This window comes from Paroedura picta, chromosome 5 (assembly GCF_049243985.1).
Source record: "Paroedura picta isolate Pp20150507F chromosome 5, Ppicta_v3.0, whole genome shotgun sequence".
In the NCBI taxonomy this organism is placed as follows: domain Eukaryota; kingdom Metazoa; phylum Chordata; class Lepidosauria; order Squamata; family Gekkonidae; genus Paroedura; species Paroedura picta.
This window is the reverse complement of record NC_135373.1, coordinates 75,197,309-75,212,824: the sequence shown is the minus strand read 5'-3', so window position 1 is coordinate 75,212,824 and position 15,516 is coordinate 75,197,309. Positions and strand designations below refer to the sequence as shown.

The window sequence follows — 15,516 nt, the reverse complement described above, 5'->3', positions numbered from 1 at the left end:
GTTCTCCCAGTCTGCTTGTCTTTAGTGTTTCCCATGGGAAAGGGTTTTCTCATGTTTCTGGAAAGGGGGGGGGCTACTCATGTGTCTATAACGCTCAGGTCTGACCTCGTGACTTTGTCACAGTCAATTCTTCTGTTCTATGTGTTACCTTGGCAAGGTGACCCGCTTATATGACTTTTATTCAATAAACTAACTTTTGGTTAAATGCCCGAGTCATTGTATTGGCCGCGTTGGAGATTGAGAAAAGATCAGGGCTGTCTAGGCCCAGTTCTTTCCCTGCCTACAGTATCCCAGAGGGATACAAAAGGCCCCATTCACCTTCATCGCATAGAACAGGGCATTGGTTGACCCCCCACAATGGTGGGATAGCATTACTATGCTATTCCAACCATGTGCAGGAACACGCCCCTGCCCGTGAAGCCCGTGAAGCTTCTTACTGCGGGAGGACGGGGAGAGGGAATAAGGGTCGCGCCGCGCATGCGCACATGCGTGCTGCGTGGCCGAAAGCATGCATGTGCGAAAGTGCCGCGCATGCGCGAAAGTGCCATGCATGCGAGATTTTGCCCACGCAGTGCGCATGTGCACATGCACGGCCATGCATGTGTGCTGCACGGGCGTGGCCATCGCCCTGCCGGTCCCCAGCCAAAAAAAGTTTGGGGACCACTGCCTTAGGCGAGGGCTGCTGCGAAGTCTTTTCTGTATGCACAGGCCCGGCCCAGCAAGGGGGCTGATGGCATTCATGTTAAGAATGGGAATGCATCGGGGGCCCTAAGGCAGGCCAGGGCTGGGAGCAAGCTGGGCTGATGGTGACATTGTGAGTCTGTAGGGATTTGCCCTACTGGCCCAGCTCATCCCTCCCATGTGAGGGCCATGGCATCCTTTATTGAGTCACTCCATCTGTTGTTGGGTCTTCCTCTTTTCTTTCTGCCTTCAACTTTGCTTAGCATTATCATCTTTTACACTGACTCTTGCCTTCTCAGAATGTGATCAAAGTACAATAGCCTCAGTTTAGTCATTTTAGCTTCTGGGAGAATTCAGTCTCAATTTGATCTAGAACCCTCTTATTTATCTTTTTGGAGATTCATGGTGACCATAGAACATATTTGTCTTTTTGGAAGTCCACTATACATGTAAAAAAACTTCTTCAACACTACATTTCAAAGAAATCATCTTAACACCGCCCATGGTGCCGCGGGCGCCACGGACTAAATAAAACGGTAAGGCGTTCTGAGGCGGTATGTGTCCGTGATGAGGAAGGGTCCGGATTGGACCCTTCCTCTGGACAGACAATCGGAGGGATCAATCAGCAGGCGCAAAGCGCCTGCCGATTGGTCCCTCCGATTCCCATCCCCGAGCAATTGTGAGCCGCGCACAGCGCGGCTCGCAGTTGCTTCTTTGCCACCGGCCTGACGCGTCAAGCCACCGGCCTGGGAGCCCCCGGCAGCCACGCAAAGCGCGGCTGCTGGGGGCTCCCTGACCTCATCACCGCTGAAAAACAAAACCTCCGAAGAGCCACCAATAACAGAAAAAAAGAGCCCAAAACCACCGACGAGCCGCGTCAGGAGCCGCCCAGCAGCACCCGTCCTCCGACGCGTGCGCACAGTGCGGCTGCCGGCACCTCCCTGCCCTCATCGCCACTGAAACAAAAAAAACAGCCGAGGAGCCGCCGAAAGTAAAAAAAACCCGCAAGCGCCGCCGAGCCGCCGAGGAGCACCCATCAGGAGCAGCATCCTCTTACACGTAGCCTTCCGCCCCTCACCTGCCCCCGTCTCCTAGCGCCCATTGTCTCCTTTATACAATGGGCTTTTTTACTAGTATATACAATAATTTGTTTGGTGGCTTGAAACATGCTTGCAATGAACAATGTTGTCTCCACAGAATTCTATGAGTCATTCTCCTGCTTCATGTCATGCTTCTAGCCCAAGTCTTCCAACAATATTTGATTCTGCTTTGTTCCCTATTTTGCATTCCCATTACCTATGATCTAGTCTAGGTATGTGGTAAATTTCTTCTGAGACATTTTCATAAAAGCTTTCAATTTCTTCCTCTTTAGCATCTGTAAATGGGGCATGAACCTGAATGATGGTTATACTGGTAGGCTTTCCATGAAGTTTGATTGATACTATTTGGTCAGACTCTTCAGATGGCATAAATCTTTCATCCTTAAAGACTTTGTATTACAGCCCCCGACTTCTTGTGCTATACCTTACCTTATGATGGCACTAACTCAATTTCTCCTGTGTTTGTCATTTCCTGAGTAAAAGTATTGTCATTTTAGGACTGAAACTGTCCTAATTTGGTAAGCCTTTTTAACTTCAAAATGATACCTTATAAATACTACAAACAACATTCCAGTGGGTAGTACAAATAAAAGGTGAAACTGGCAGAGACAGTATGAGTTATTTTAAGAGTAGGACTGGTGAAAACTTTACTACACAAGCAAAGATGATATGAGACAAGCATGTATTTCTCCTATATATATATATATATATATATATATATAAAATAGTTCAGACATAGATTTTCTACTTATACATTCACTTTCTGTTGCTATATTAAAAGAAATATGTCTGCATTGCATAACCTATAATTTAAGCCTACCGGTAATCCATTTTTCAACCACCGAATTGTTGGAATTGGCTTGCCAGTAGCCGTGCAAACCCAGTGTAAATCACTGCCCAAGTCTCTTTCTGTATCATTGATATGTTCCACCCATTCTGGCATTGCTGAAAGACAAGCACAAATATTATTGCATGCCTGATTAATGCCAGTTTGTTGTGGTGGTTCTTGTCAACCATTCCATCATGTCCGACTTTTGGTGATCCCATGGCACAGCCATTGCCATGATCCAGCCATAAACCCAGCCATGCATACCTGAGCATGCTGGTCCCAAGCCAGGGTAAATGGAGAGGGTTAAGAAAAGACCTAGCAACCTACCTTGTAAAAAAATACCAAGAAATGATTGTGTGTTTGGGTAAATGTATTTTGAATCTAATTCTATAATTATTACCTCCAAGTCAATAGTATGTTTCTGTAGAAAAAAATGTGCCTTCATATTATCCTTCCTAGCTCAGAGGTCTTTCACAAACAGCAAATGTATTATCAATAATAATAATTAATAAGACAATATTAAAATCTGGAGGCCCAGACATGAGCTAGAAATCATTTCACCAAGTTTTCTATTAATCATTTCCTAAACTGGCAGTAGAATCAGCAGAATGTCCATCTAAAAACTAAAACTGATATGAAGCTCATCCTGCCCATGGAGATAATCAAACGAAGAAAAAGAAGAAGAAGAAGAAGAAGAAGAAGAAGAAGAAGAAGAAGAAGAGTTGGTTCTTATATGCCAGTTTTCTCTACCCGAAGGAGGCTCAACGCGGCTTACATTCACCTTCCCTTTCCTCTCCCCACACAACAGACAGACTGTGAGGTGGGTGAGGCTGAGAGAGCCCTGATAACTGCTGTGTCAGAACAGTTTTATCAGTGCCATGGTGAGCCCAAGGTCACTTAGCTGGCTGCATGTGGCGGAGTGCAGAATCGAACCCAGCATGCCAGATTAGATGTCCATACTCCTAACCACTACACCAAACTGGCTCTCACCTGGCTATCAAAATATAGACTGAGAGTTTAAAAAGCAGCATAGCATATTCCTCACATCTCCATCTCAAAGGATCAGATGGTAGGTGATGATCCCTTTAGATCCTAGAAAGCCAGTGTCATTCTGGGTAGACAGTACTGAACTTGATTATCAAGAATCTGATTCAGCATAAGGCAGGTTCATGTCTACAATGACCATGCCATATGACAGAGGCCTTATATTAAATTAGTTGGTAAATCTGTGTCTGGGCTGTGAGACTTGAAATTGAAAGTGGCTGCAGTAAAGGGAAAGCTAGGCTGGAACCCTGGTCTTTAACATATAATTTTCTATGCACAAGGAAGTACCTTCATCCAGGTTCTGAAATAGCATGGAGCAGGCCCACGTTTAGCACCTCATGGAGAACTAGGCCAGCAACACAGGCCCTTACAAACACCTGAATCCTTTAAAATGTTACACAGACATACTTTCTGCCTTTCATACCAAGGAAAAGCCAATTAGGACTGACTCTTGCAAACTATTAAAGCAGATGGAACAGCCTTATTTACATCCTATTTGACTAATTCTTGACAAAGTTGTTTAAAGCCATACTGTAGTTAAGCTTCAAATACATTAATAAAGATATAAGCAACTGCACTGTACTCTTTGCACTTGGATTTCACATATTTCCTAACTGAAACATAATATTTTCAAATGATGATATAAAATGCAACAGATGGGAATTGTGAAAAGTTTAGCATAAAATCTGGAATGATTTAATATGTGAAAAATCATCCTACCTTGAACATAAACGTTTGCCGAATGTTTATCCTTCCCTCTGTGGTTTTCAGCTTCACATTCGTAAGTCCCTTCATCTTCAAACTGGATATTGAAGATCTTGAGAACTGCACCAGATGCACTTATCTCAGCAGCGGTTGGCATGGGTTCACGATACTTAGACCACCTAAGCTCAGGAACAGGGCTTTGGAGAAAACAGAGCTTATCAATACAGAAGACGTTGCCTCCTTCCTTGTGGTCTGCTGGCCGCAAGAGGGCAGGATTCACCTATGCTCTGCCTATGCTTTGTTACCCTAATAAAGCTGTGGCCAATCAACACCAAAATAAGTAGAATGGTGTATGCATGCTCCTTTAGGCACAGGAACATTTTTAAAAAGAAAATTCAATTTCTATGACCACCTCTCTCGGCATAGCTGTCTCAGGGCAATTTACAAAAACTTGATAAAATAATTAAATTCCATAAACAATAAAAACAGTAAAAACAACTTAAAATTTATGTTGTTGTTGTTGTTGTTGTTGTTGTTGTTGTTGTTGTTATTATTATTATCCTTTAATTTATATCTTGCCTCCCCCCGGAGGCTCGAGGCGGGTCACATAAAACCAATCCCCTAAAATCAGTACAATAAGAACAATAAAACATGGTACATTAATTAAGACAAGGCAAGAATGGTGGCAAGGTTCATTAACTGCCATGTCCCCCCTGACATTAAAAACATACTTACTTTCCAAGTGCAAAACACTCTAGTGTCACATTCTGCCCCAGAAGTGCATATGTGTCTTTGAACTTCACTCTGATATCTGGCAGATAGCCTTTTGTACCTAACATGAAATAAAGATGCAAAACTTCTTTCAGGCCATTTTACCACACACACATATTTATATGTGGCTGAAAAGCCTCCTTAGTATTTAGCAATACAATACAGAGTAAGAAGTCGGGAATAAACTGGATTAGATGCAAAGAGTTCCACAGAGTTCCCACTCTCTATTAAATTTTAATCACTAGGCATGCAGGAGCACAATTCAGATCAGTATAGCAACTCCTTGGTCCATCTCAAGAAACAGAATGTGACAGAACAATCTTCTCCTTGCACTACAGTCCTAAACGGATCTGGCTGACATCAGTGGTGATTTTGTTCTGTTCCGAGCCAAGCTCAGAAAAAAAACCAGGCATGCTTCTTTGGGGTATGATATTCATGTACAAAGAGCCTCTTGTGGCGCAGAGTGGTAAGGCAACCATCTGAAAACTTTGCCCATGAGGTTGGGAGTTCAATCCCAGCAGCCGGCTCAAGGTTGACTCAGCCTTCCATCCTTCCGAGGTCGGTAAAATGAGTACCCAGCTTGCTGGGGGGTAAACGGTAATGACTGGGGAAGGCACTGGCAAACCACCCCGTATTGAGTCTGCCATGAAAACGCTGGAGGGCGTCACCCCAAGGGTCAGACATGACTCGGTGCTTGCACAGGGGATACCTTTACCTTTACCTTTATTCATGTACAAGTAAAATTAAGTGTTACAATGAGTGGAGTCTGGGAACCCTAAATCACATAGAAGCTCCAGAAAACTGTATTTTAAAGAGTCACAGGGAACCAGCTCTGACTGGAAACACTGTGTGCATTTTTTTTTCCTGAGCTGTTACAGACCGAAAGAGAGATGTTGTTTGTCCCATTTCAAAGCTTTACATCCACTGAATACTGGAGAATTTGGATCACATTCATTAAAAGTAGTAACATCTGGTTTGAAATTAATATGTTGTTTCAGAACTCGTGAGGTTATATGCATGGGATATGATGGGGTTAAGCAAGTTCCAAGTCATACAAATGAAGTTCCAGATTATGCTGGGCACTGTGGTTGCAACAAAAGGTTTAAAAAAATTCTAAGGAAAATTCTTCAATGGAACATGCAATATCCTGTTCACATTAGTGAGACCTGAAAGGACCATCTTGGGAAGCAATTACTTCTGTTGAAATTAGTCAGGTCAGGAACTTGGGAGTGACCACTGATGCCTCATTAACTCTAGAGGCACAGGTCAGGAAGGTAGCTTGCCAAGCATTCTTCCATCTTCACCAGGCACAGCTACTAGTGCCCTACCTATCCTCTGAACACCTGTCCACAGTGATCCATGTGACAGTCACCTCCAGAATAGATTTCTGTAACTTGCTCTACATGGGCCTAAGCTTGGCCTTGATCCAGAAACTGCAGCAGGTACAGAATGCAGCTGCTAGGGTCCTCACAGGGGTATCTTGGAGGGCTCATATCCAGCCTGTGCATCGGTTGTCAGTTGCTGCCTGGATCTGGTTCAAGGTTCTGTTGTTGACCTTCAAGGCACTTCATGGTCTTGGACCCACATATCTGAGGGACTGCCTTTTGCCCTATGGCCCCCAGCAGAGCTCTACGCTCTGCGGGTACTAATTTATTGGTCATCCACAGCCCCAGAGAGGCACGCCTGGCCTAAACCTCTATATAGATGTTTTAGGTGGGGTAGGGGGTTGAAGACTGCCATGGTTTTAGGAATCTAATTTTATTGTATGTTATGTCTGAATTGTTTTATTGGGTTTTAATAGGGTCTATAGGGTTTTTATATGGACAAATTGTAACCCGCCATGAGCCAGTTCAGGAATGGCAGGTAATAATAATAAAATAAATAAATAAATAATAAACAAATAATAAAATAATAATAAAACAAACAAACAAATAAAAATATCGTGTGTATTGTCAGATTCAGAATGGTGAAATCACAACAGCTGCAAAAACAACCAACTGTCCCAAACCTAAAGTTACCACCAGAAAAATAATATTTCTACTTCTTCACTTTGCCAAATTATTACAGTTTAAGTTTGGAATGAAAACTACAATAAAAGATGCATGCACAGGTTTGAGTAAGCTAGGACAGAACATGACATACCAGGAAAGAGGTCAGAATCCTGCTCAAGAGTGGCTAGAAAGATATATCCACGCAGAAAGCTTTCCCTTGATATTTCCTTCTCAGCAACAGAAGTAGTTTCCAGTTTCATTCATTCATTCATTCATTCATTCATTCATTCATTCATTCATTCATTCATTCATTCGGAAGTAGTTTCCAGTTTTACCAGAGTACAATGAATACATTGCATCATTCATTTATACATGCTGCTTCCCTGCACTCAAAGCTGAATATTTATGCCTTTCAGTGTGTCTCCTCTCTTCTGTTTCTTCTAAAAAAACCCTCAGTTCTGTGCTAGCATCTTAAAGGCTCCTTGAAGTCTCCATGTTCATTGAAGGAAAACATAAGGAGTTTGCATCATGGGTTTGCTGGGAGATTTATGCCTCCCAGATAAATACCAGCTCTTTTCTGTTTGCAACCAAAGCAGGTGGGAACAAGCAGCGATAGCCTCTGCCCATGCTGTTTTCCCATGCACAAACCATCTATCCGTGCAGCTATTGGCTTCATTTTGAAACTTACATGAAGCTATATCTATTCCATATTTTCATAATGGAGTCAATAGCAACACAGCGTAGTTTGTAAACATGAAAACAGCATGGGGGATAAGCTCTTGCTGCTGCTTCTTGTCTACTTTGACTGCCAAAAAAAGTTGTTGTTTGGGGAGTACAAAACTCCCATCATACATGCAATGCAAAGTCCTTGCATCTGCCCTCAACAAACACAAGGACTTCGCAATTTGCAGATGGTGCCACACATATAACTCAGAGTAAACTCAGATTTGTCACGAAGTACAGAAACAGAGAGATCTGATGAAAGATCTTTTGCACCTCACCTACTTGCATCCTAATAGTTAATCATTCCTGACTTCTTGATGAGTAAAACCTTTATGATGCTTGTGTCTCAAAACAGGCTACTCACACTCATTTTACATTCTAGGGAACACTTCAAACAACTTCTCTTTTTTTGGGGGGGGGGTGGCTCCTGCATCTTTCTTTTTCTTTTTATTATTATTATTATTTTAATTGTAATTAATAAATAACAGACAATCAACAGAAACAGCCCACCAAAAAACAAAGTTCACCCCAACACTACTCTGTAGCTTTCTAAACCGTTTGAATCCTTCAAACAACTTCTGTACCTGCATATGTCAAAATGTAATGTCAGAAGAGACTTGGAGCACAGGAAAGGAAACACTCACAAGAGGAAATACTCTGGAAAAAGCTGCTTATATACTATATTCAATTTCTTTAAGATTTCTCCAACTTTTCCTTATAAATGTGAAAGTAAATATTGATGTAAAGAGGACACATGGTCTGGATAAAATACTTACGATCTGGTTGTGGAATAAGAGGAATGAAACTGCTGAATACACTCTTAGCTATTGAGTTGCTGGTCACAAAGCAAGAGTAGTTGCCCTTATCTGATGCTTCTACTTTTGCTATGTAGAGATTGCCATTTGTCTGAGACACAAATCGTCGCTTATCCAAAGTAATAAATTCAGGGAAATCATTCAGAACCCAGCGATAACTCAGATCATCTGGAAAGAGAAAAAATGCTTTAGTTAAAATGAATAAGGCTTGGGTGGTCAAAGGGATATATGAAAGCATAAAGAAGTGCTGAATAAACTTTCATGAATGAGGCAAATTATTTAGATTGCTTCCAATCTGGGTTTAGGTCTTGGTCACCTTACAAGATGGGAAGAAAGTCTGATGTTGGACTTAAGTTGGCACCCATTCTTGACAGGGCTGTTCTTTTTTTGAAAGAAACAGGTCCATAGTCAGGGGGTGCTCTTAAACACAGGCCTCTTGTTGAATAAGCAGGTGCCTTATGGCCAGGAGTGTCTTTCAACCGCTTTAACTGGCTAGCCAGCTGTGCCTTTTTCTGGGCAGAAAAGATCTCTTCACATTGGTGCATGCCATGGTTACATCTAGATTAGAATATTGCCATGTGCTCTACCATGAGGCTGCCCTTGAGTTCAGAAACTTCAGTTGTTATAGAATGTCACAGGCTGTAAAAAGGGTTGTAGGGACCTTAACACTCTAGACCTGGACCATCTATACTGGCTCCCATTTTTTTTCTGAGCATCGTTCAAGGTTCTGATCATCCAAGATGATTGATATACCTGAAGAATTCCCTACTCCCTTATGAACCTGCTCGACCACTACTGCACCTATCCCTTCTGATATTAGGTAGGTGGCAGCCTGGGAGAGGGCTTCTTTATCATGGTAAAAAAGCCTGGAACTCTCTCTCCAGGGAGACAGTCTACTTCTTCCATCTTGCTTTGTTTGATGCTCCTCCAGCAACCCTCTTCTCCTTATAAAAAGCTCTGGTTGCTGTTTTTATGTTTGTATGTATTTTAACACTTTTTAATTGTTTTAATAATGTATGTTTGTGCTGGGAGTTGAATTAATGGTTTTAATGTGATTGTTTTGTGTATGTTTTAAATTGTTAGCTGTCTTGTTAGCTGTCTTGGTAGTCCTTGTGAGAGCAGAAAAGCAGGATAAAATTTGTGTAACTAAAATAAAAATAAAACAATATTAATCCAGGACCACCTAGCTATCACATTTTTAACTTTACATTCTTCCAGAAATTGCGAGCCAGCCACTGGAGGTAGGCAACGTCATCTGGAGGGGCAGGAATATGCCACCTGCCTTCAGGGGCTGGGAGGCCACATACCTGGTATGCAGAAAAGCCCCTTGTCTTCCACTCTACTCTCTGCACCACACTGGTTTTCTCTGTTTCATTGAACACTAGGTTCAGTCAACAAAGTACTATGTAGTTTAACTAAGAGTGTCAGGATGAATGGTTTCTAGCTTTTCACTGACACCATTTTAACTGTAGATGATAATGACTTGAACCCAGAACCTTATACACACAAAGCATGTGCTTTGTCATGACCTGTAATCTCTAAAGTTATTACACATTCTGCAAACATAAAATTCACATTCTGTAATCTGAATAAAGTATGAACATATCAGCAATGACACATATTGTTTTACTAATTGCTTTAAGAATCATAGCAGAAGCAAAAGCTGAGTTTGAGAGGTTTTGCAAGGGGATAACAAGTGGAAACGGAAGGATAAAATTGTTAAAATGAGATGTATAGGGAGAATGTGACAGAAAAAGTCATCCTAACAACTTAGACCTTGAAACCACAGAGGAATTCTTTCTGCATTGATAGAAAGCTTAGCAATAATACACCCCATAAAGAGGACCACAGTTTAGCATTCTTGTGACATCTTGACTAGCTGAGAGGATTTATTTTTTAAGTTAATTTGTTCTCACATTGAAACCCTTAGTTGCAGCATTACATTAGGATAGGCAAGCATAGTATTGGAAATTAACCGAACGAAATATAGGGGAAAGATAAATGTCTGGCTACAAATAATTGCTAACTGACTGACATATGAAAGCTTTCAGGACTGAAATTTGTTTTCATTCTTGTATTGTGCTTTGGGGCACAGAAATTTGAGACATAAGAGCTATAATATAACTGCCAAGTATATACTTGAACAGTCTTCTGTCAAAATCAACTCAGAAACAACACAGAAAAATATGTTTTTAATGGTATTCTCAAAGTTTTCTTCTCAGATGCTATCTGATTTGGTCAAAATGGCCATAGTGGTAGAGACTTTCTCTGTTGTCAAGCATTTTATCTACACACTAGAAATTAAGCCTGCTGTAGCTGAAATTCAGCGGCCATTAGAGCAGTGCGCATGCGCGGCGCGGCCCTTACTCCCTCTCCCCCCCCCTCCCGCAGTAAGAAGCTTCCCGGGCCGCAAGCTTGCGGCCTGGGAAGTTTTTTACTGCGGGGGGGGCGGGGAGAGGGAACCGCGGCCCGGCGCCCTAGCCTTCACAGCCCGGCACCAGGCCGTGGACCACAGGTTGGGGACCACTGCACTAGAGCATAGGGAAGAATAAGGGAGGAAAGGAAGGTTGAAGAGGGAAGGAGGGATGGGAGTGAGAAACGAGGGAAAGGGGTGATTGAAGGGATGAACAGAAGGAAGACAGGAATGAAGACAGGAAGTGTGTTAGAGAGGAAGGGGGAAAGAGCAAGTGAGAGGGAGAGAGAGATAGGCAGGAAGTAGATGGAAAAGTAGAGGAAGTCAGGAAGGAAAGAAGGAAGAAGGAAGGAAGGCAGGCAGGGAGGTATGTGGACTTGGAGGGGACAGGGGTGTGTGTGAAGGGGGGGAGTGGTGAGGGGGTGAATTGGGAGGGGGAGTTGGGGAGAAGAGATCAAGAATAGAGGAAGCAAGGGAGAAGGAAGAAAGGCAGCCAGGGAGGTAGGTGGACTTGGAGGGGAGTGGGGGAAAAGGAGGGGGGTATTTGAAGAGTAAGAGCCTCTTGTGGCACAGAGTGGTAAGGCAGCAGTCATGCAGTCTGAAAGCTCTGCCCATGAGGTTGGGAGTTCGATCCCAGGAGCCGGCTCAGGGTTGACTCAGCCTTCCATCTTTCCGAGGTTGGTAAAATGAGTACCCAGCTTGCTGGGGGGTAAACGGTAATGACTGGGGAAGGCACTGGCAAACCACCCCGTATTGAGTCTGCCATGAAAACACTAGAGGGTGTCACCCCAAGGGTCAGACATGACTCGGTGCTTGCACAGGTGCCTTTACCTTTACCTTTATTTGAAGAGTCCATGGGGAGGAGTCATGAGGGGAGCACGAATTGGGAGGGGGAGTTGGGGGGAGGGCCAGGAGGAGGTTTTTGGCCGGGGGGGGGGCGGTGCAGCCTTCTGCCAGCCCCAGTAGCTCCCTAGCAGCATCCAGGATGCTGCAAAGGTGTCCTGGGGCCGTCAGAAGGCTCCGGAGCAAGGGATCTGGGGCGGGAAAGGATCAGGGATACCGCGTCTTCGATGTGGCGTCCCTGTTCCTTTTCCTAGTGGGAGGAGAACCCAGGTGGAGGACTCACCGCGCGGCCATCCTTCTGTGGCTGCTTGGCCCTGGATGGACACTCAGAGGGCCCAATCAGGAGCCGCAAAGCGGCTCCTGATTGGGCCCTCTGAGTTTTTATCCCGGGCAGAGCCCGCCCTTTCTCCTCCCACATTGCCCTTATCCGGAAGCGGTTACAGATTGCTTGGAGCATCTGGAGTTCTAGAAAGGGGGTAGTTTCAGAAGATGCCTCTTTAGGAAGCTGCTAGCTCTGGAAGCAACCTGGGGTGGAAATTTGACTCTGCCCACATTATATGCTAGAAACTGGTTATGTCATCAAATTAAAAGCTTGAACTAACTTTTATGAACATATATTAGGCACTGGATCAAGTAGTTACCTAACCCATCTTGTTGGTTGGGGCTGCTACCGTGAAGAGAAATAACAACTTGCCTTAATTGGTCACTTTATCTAACTTTCCAGTTCCTTACAGAGAATATGTGGCACAATAGTTTCTCCCTCAATTCTCTTGCATCTTCCTGCTATCCATAATAAGGTCATTCAGGGTCCATAAATTGGAGAGCATTATAAACATTAATAATTAAAGATACAGTTAAAATTAGGAGACAGTTTAGTTAAAAACACATAAACAGCTATGTGCACAAACTGGAGAAATACGGCTTGGTTTGTGGTTGGTGGCATGCCTAGTTCATAAATCAGACTCCAAAAAGGTCTCTCACATTCATACCTGCCAACCCTTTCTGAGTGTGATCACCCTTGGACTGCTAGGTGAACAAACCGGTCAGTGCTAGAGGAGATCAGCCCAGCCTGCTCCTTAGAAGGCCAGATCCTGAAGATGAAACTCAAATACTTTGGCCACCTCATGAGAAGGAAGGACTCCCTGGAGAAGAGCCTAATGCTGGGAGCGATTGAGGGCAAAAGAAGAAGGGGACGACAGAGAATGAGGTGGCTGGATGGAGTCACTGAAGCAGTCAGTGCAAACTTAAATGGACTCTGGGGAATGGTAGAGGACAGGAAGGCCTGGAGGATCATTGTCCATGGGGTCGCGATGGGTTGGACACGCACCTAATAACAACAACAACAAGGGAATAATACAGTACATGGACCACTTTTTCTGTATTAAAAAAGTGTGTATGCAAATCATTGGTGCACAGCTGCTGAGGTTCACCTAACCTTATTGATGTGATCTTTAAACAGCAATTTTGGTTCTTTAATCTGAAGAGAACCAGCCATTCTAGGATGAATTAAAACCATAAAAACAGAGGTCAAACTGCACTGATCTTATTAGAAGCTTAAACAGCTTATAAGACTTATATAGTTGTATTCAAAGATAGCAGTTCTATAATCCCATTAAAGCTGTTACTATCCTGCCTCTCTCATGAAAGCTGAAAAATATGAAGAACAGGTTAATTTACCTGGATAATGACGTGGAGGGTCACAGAGTAGCACTGCTCCCACACCTTCCCGAACTTTTACCTCATGTCTTTCTTCAGGAGTAAATGTATTTAGATCTGATCATGACAATAAGAGGGAAAGAAGTATTATATGAATACACATCATAAATATAACCACATAACATATTAAGTTGAGGTTTCCAGATATTCACTATATTTTGACTGAATAATAAAGATGACTTATTCAAGTATTACATTCCTATTCTCTCTCAAAAAGCATTACATTCCTACTTTATCTCAGAAAGATCATGATGAACTACCATTTATCCTGTCCATAAGGAACCAAAGTGAATTTGGCTACAAGTAACTGCCTATGATATGACATAGAAAAAAATAATAGTACAGTACTTTTCTTATACACTGACCCAAGAATGTAATATCAGGGTGCCAATGTCAAGGGACGGGTTAACACAGAAATTGCTGTGGCCCTCTGCATTACTTCCATTGCACAGCTGATAATATATGCTTCGTAAATCCTTCAGGAGTAGGCAATACAGAAAATCTGGGGTAAAAACCATATGGACACATTTTCCCCTTGCCCTGTCCCATGCTGCAGCCACTTCCCCCTTGCCATCAGGGGGATTTTTTTTAAGTGGCAATTTGACATATCATGTAACACAATCACAATTTGTTGCTTACCAGTTTAACAAAAGAAGAAAAAATAAGGAAGCCTGAGTGGTGGTAGAGGATATTTCATGGGTCCAGGCTGGCGAAAATATGGAGAAACCCATAATGAGGAAGCTCTGCTGCACTTAATTGGCAGCCCCTGCAGCAATGAGGAGACTACAGAGAATCATCACTGTGCGGAAGATTCCAGAATGCACAGCACAGTTTCCTAAAACAGTGTCATCATAAATAATCCATAGGGAAAGGGAGGCAACGCTTGCTACTTGACTGACAGTGTTCAGACAGAAACCATTCAAGATTATCAAGAGGACAGTAAGAAAAGAGGCTGCCTCACTGCCCCTTATTAGTGAACACATAGTGACAAGAATCCTACTGTGTGGTGAAAAGGAAGGATGACCTGTCTTTAGAACAGCTAACAATTATGTTTTTCAGTGGCTCATAATGTTATAATTGGTACTTCTACAAGCCATGACACTGTGGAGTAGAGACCAATATTCCCATATTAGTCCACATTTCTTTCCCTTCTGCCAAACACATAAATGTGCATATTTGTGTGTTTGGCAGAATGGAAAGAGATTTGGAATGGAGGCTGCAGGAAACACAGGTCTGACTTAAGCATCTGCCTTGGTGAGAAGAAGCCACAGTGTCAGGAAAGACATGTTGTTTGCTTGAGGAAAACTCATGCTGCTTTACTCCATGGATGTTTTCTGCTCAATATGTGTTTTGTAAATAAAATGATGGAAATAAACAAACAGAAAATGGAAAGGATTGCCCTTTCAGCAACTTGAAAAGGTATTACAGACATCTTCCTTTTCTTTGAGTCCTATGGATATATAAAACATGTATATTAACATGTTATGCTTTAGCCAGTAAGACCCAACATTGGAATGGCATTAAGACCGTGATCACCAGAAAGTATAAACAGGTAAGTATGGCTTACATCCAAAGTTTAGATTTGCTTCTCGGCTCCGTATGATTCCATGTATGTTGGATGCTATGCAGACATATGTTCCTTCATCCCTTGATTTCTCAGGGTTAGTGATTTCCAAGTTACCTCCTACCATAAGGTGGCGCCCCCTTGTAATTTCAATATCCCAGTTGTTAAGTTTCCACCTATTAAGAAATGCAGGTTTAATTATTTCTAATAATCAAAGGCACTTTTGACATTTCCTAGTAATGCTACGTTTACATTAATTTAAAGCATGGTAACTTATTCTCACATTAAGGGAAAGGGCAATCATCTTGCCACAGAAGGAAA

The 15,516-nt window shown here is 42.7% G+C and overlaps 1 protein-coding gene across 2 annotated transcripts in view; it reads right to left on the bottom strand.

Annotated features, from left to right (window-relative positions):
• CNTN1 (contactin 1) overlaps positions 1-15,516 on the bottom strand; it is a 189,402-nt gene that overhangs the window by 44,337 nt on the left and 129,549 nt on the right. For both annotated transcript variants that reach the window (XM_077338565.1, XM_077338566.1), the window contains exons 6-11: positions 15,199-15,371; positions 13,593-13,688; positions 8,621-8,827; positions 5,095-5,191; positions 4,375-4,556; positions 2,602-2,726 (exon numbers count right to left, since the gene is read on the bottom strand). In XM_077338565.1, the coding sequence (XP_077194680.1) occupies positions 2,602-2,726; positions 4,375-4,556; positions 5,095-5,191; positions 8,621-8,827; positions 13,593-13,688; positions 15,199-15,371 (880 nt within the window). The remainder of the gene's footprint in view (positions 1-2,601; positions 2,727-4,374; positions 4,557-5,094; positions 5,192-8,620; positions 8,828-13,592; positions 13,689-15,198; positions 15,372-15,516) is intronic.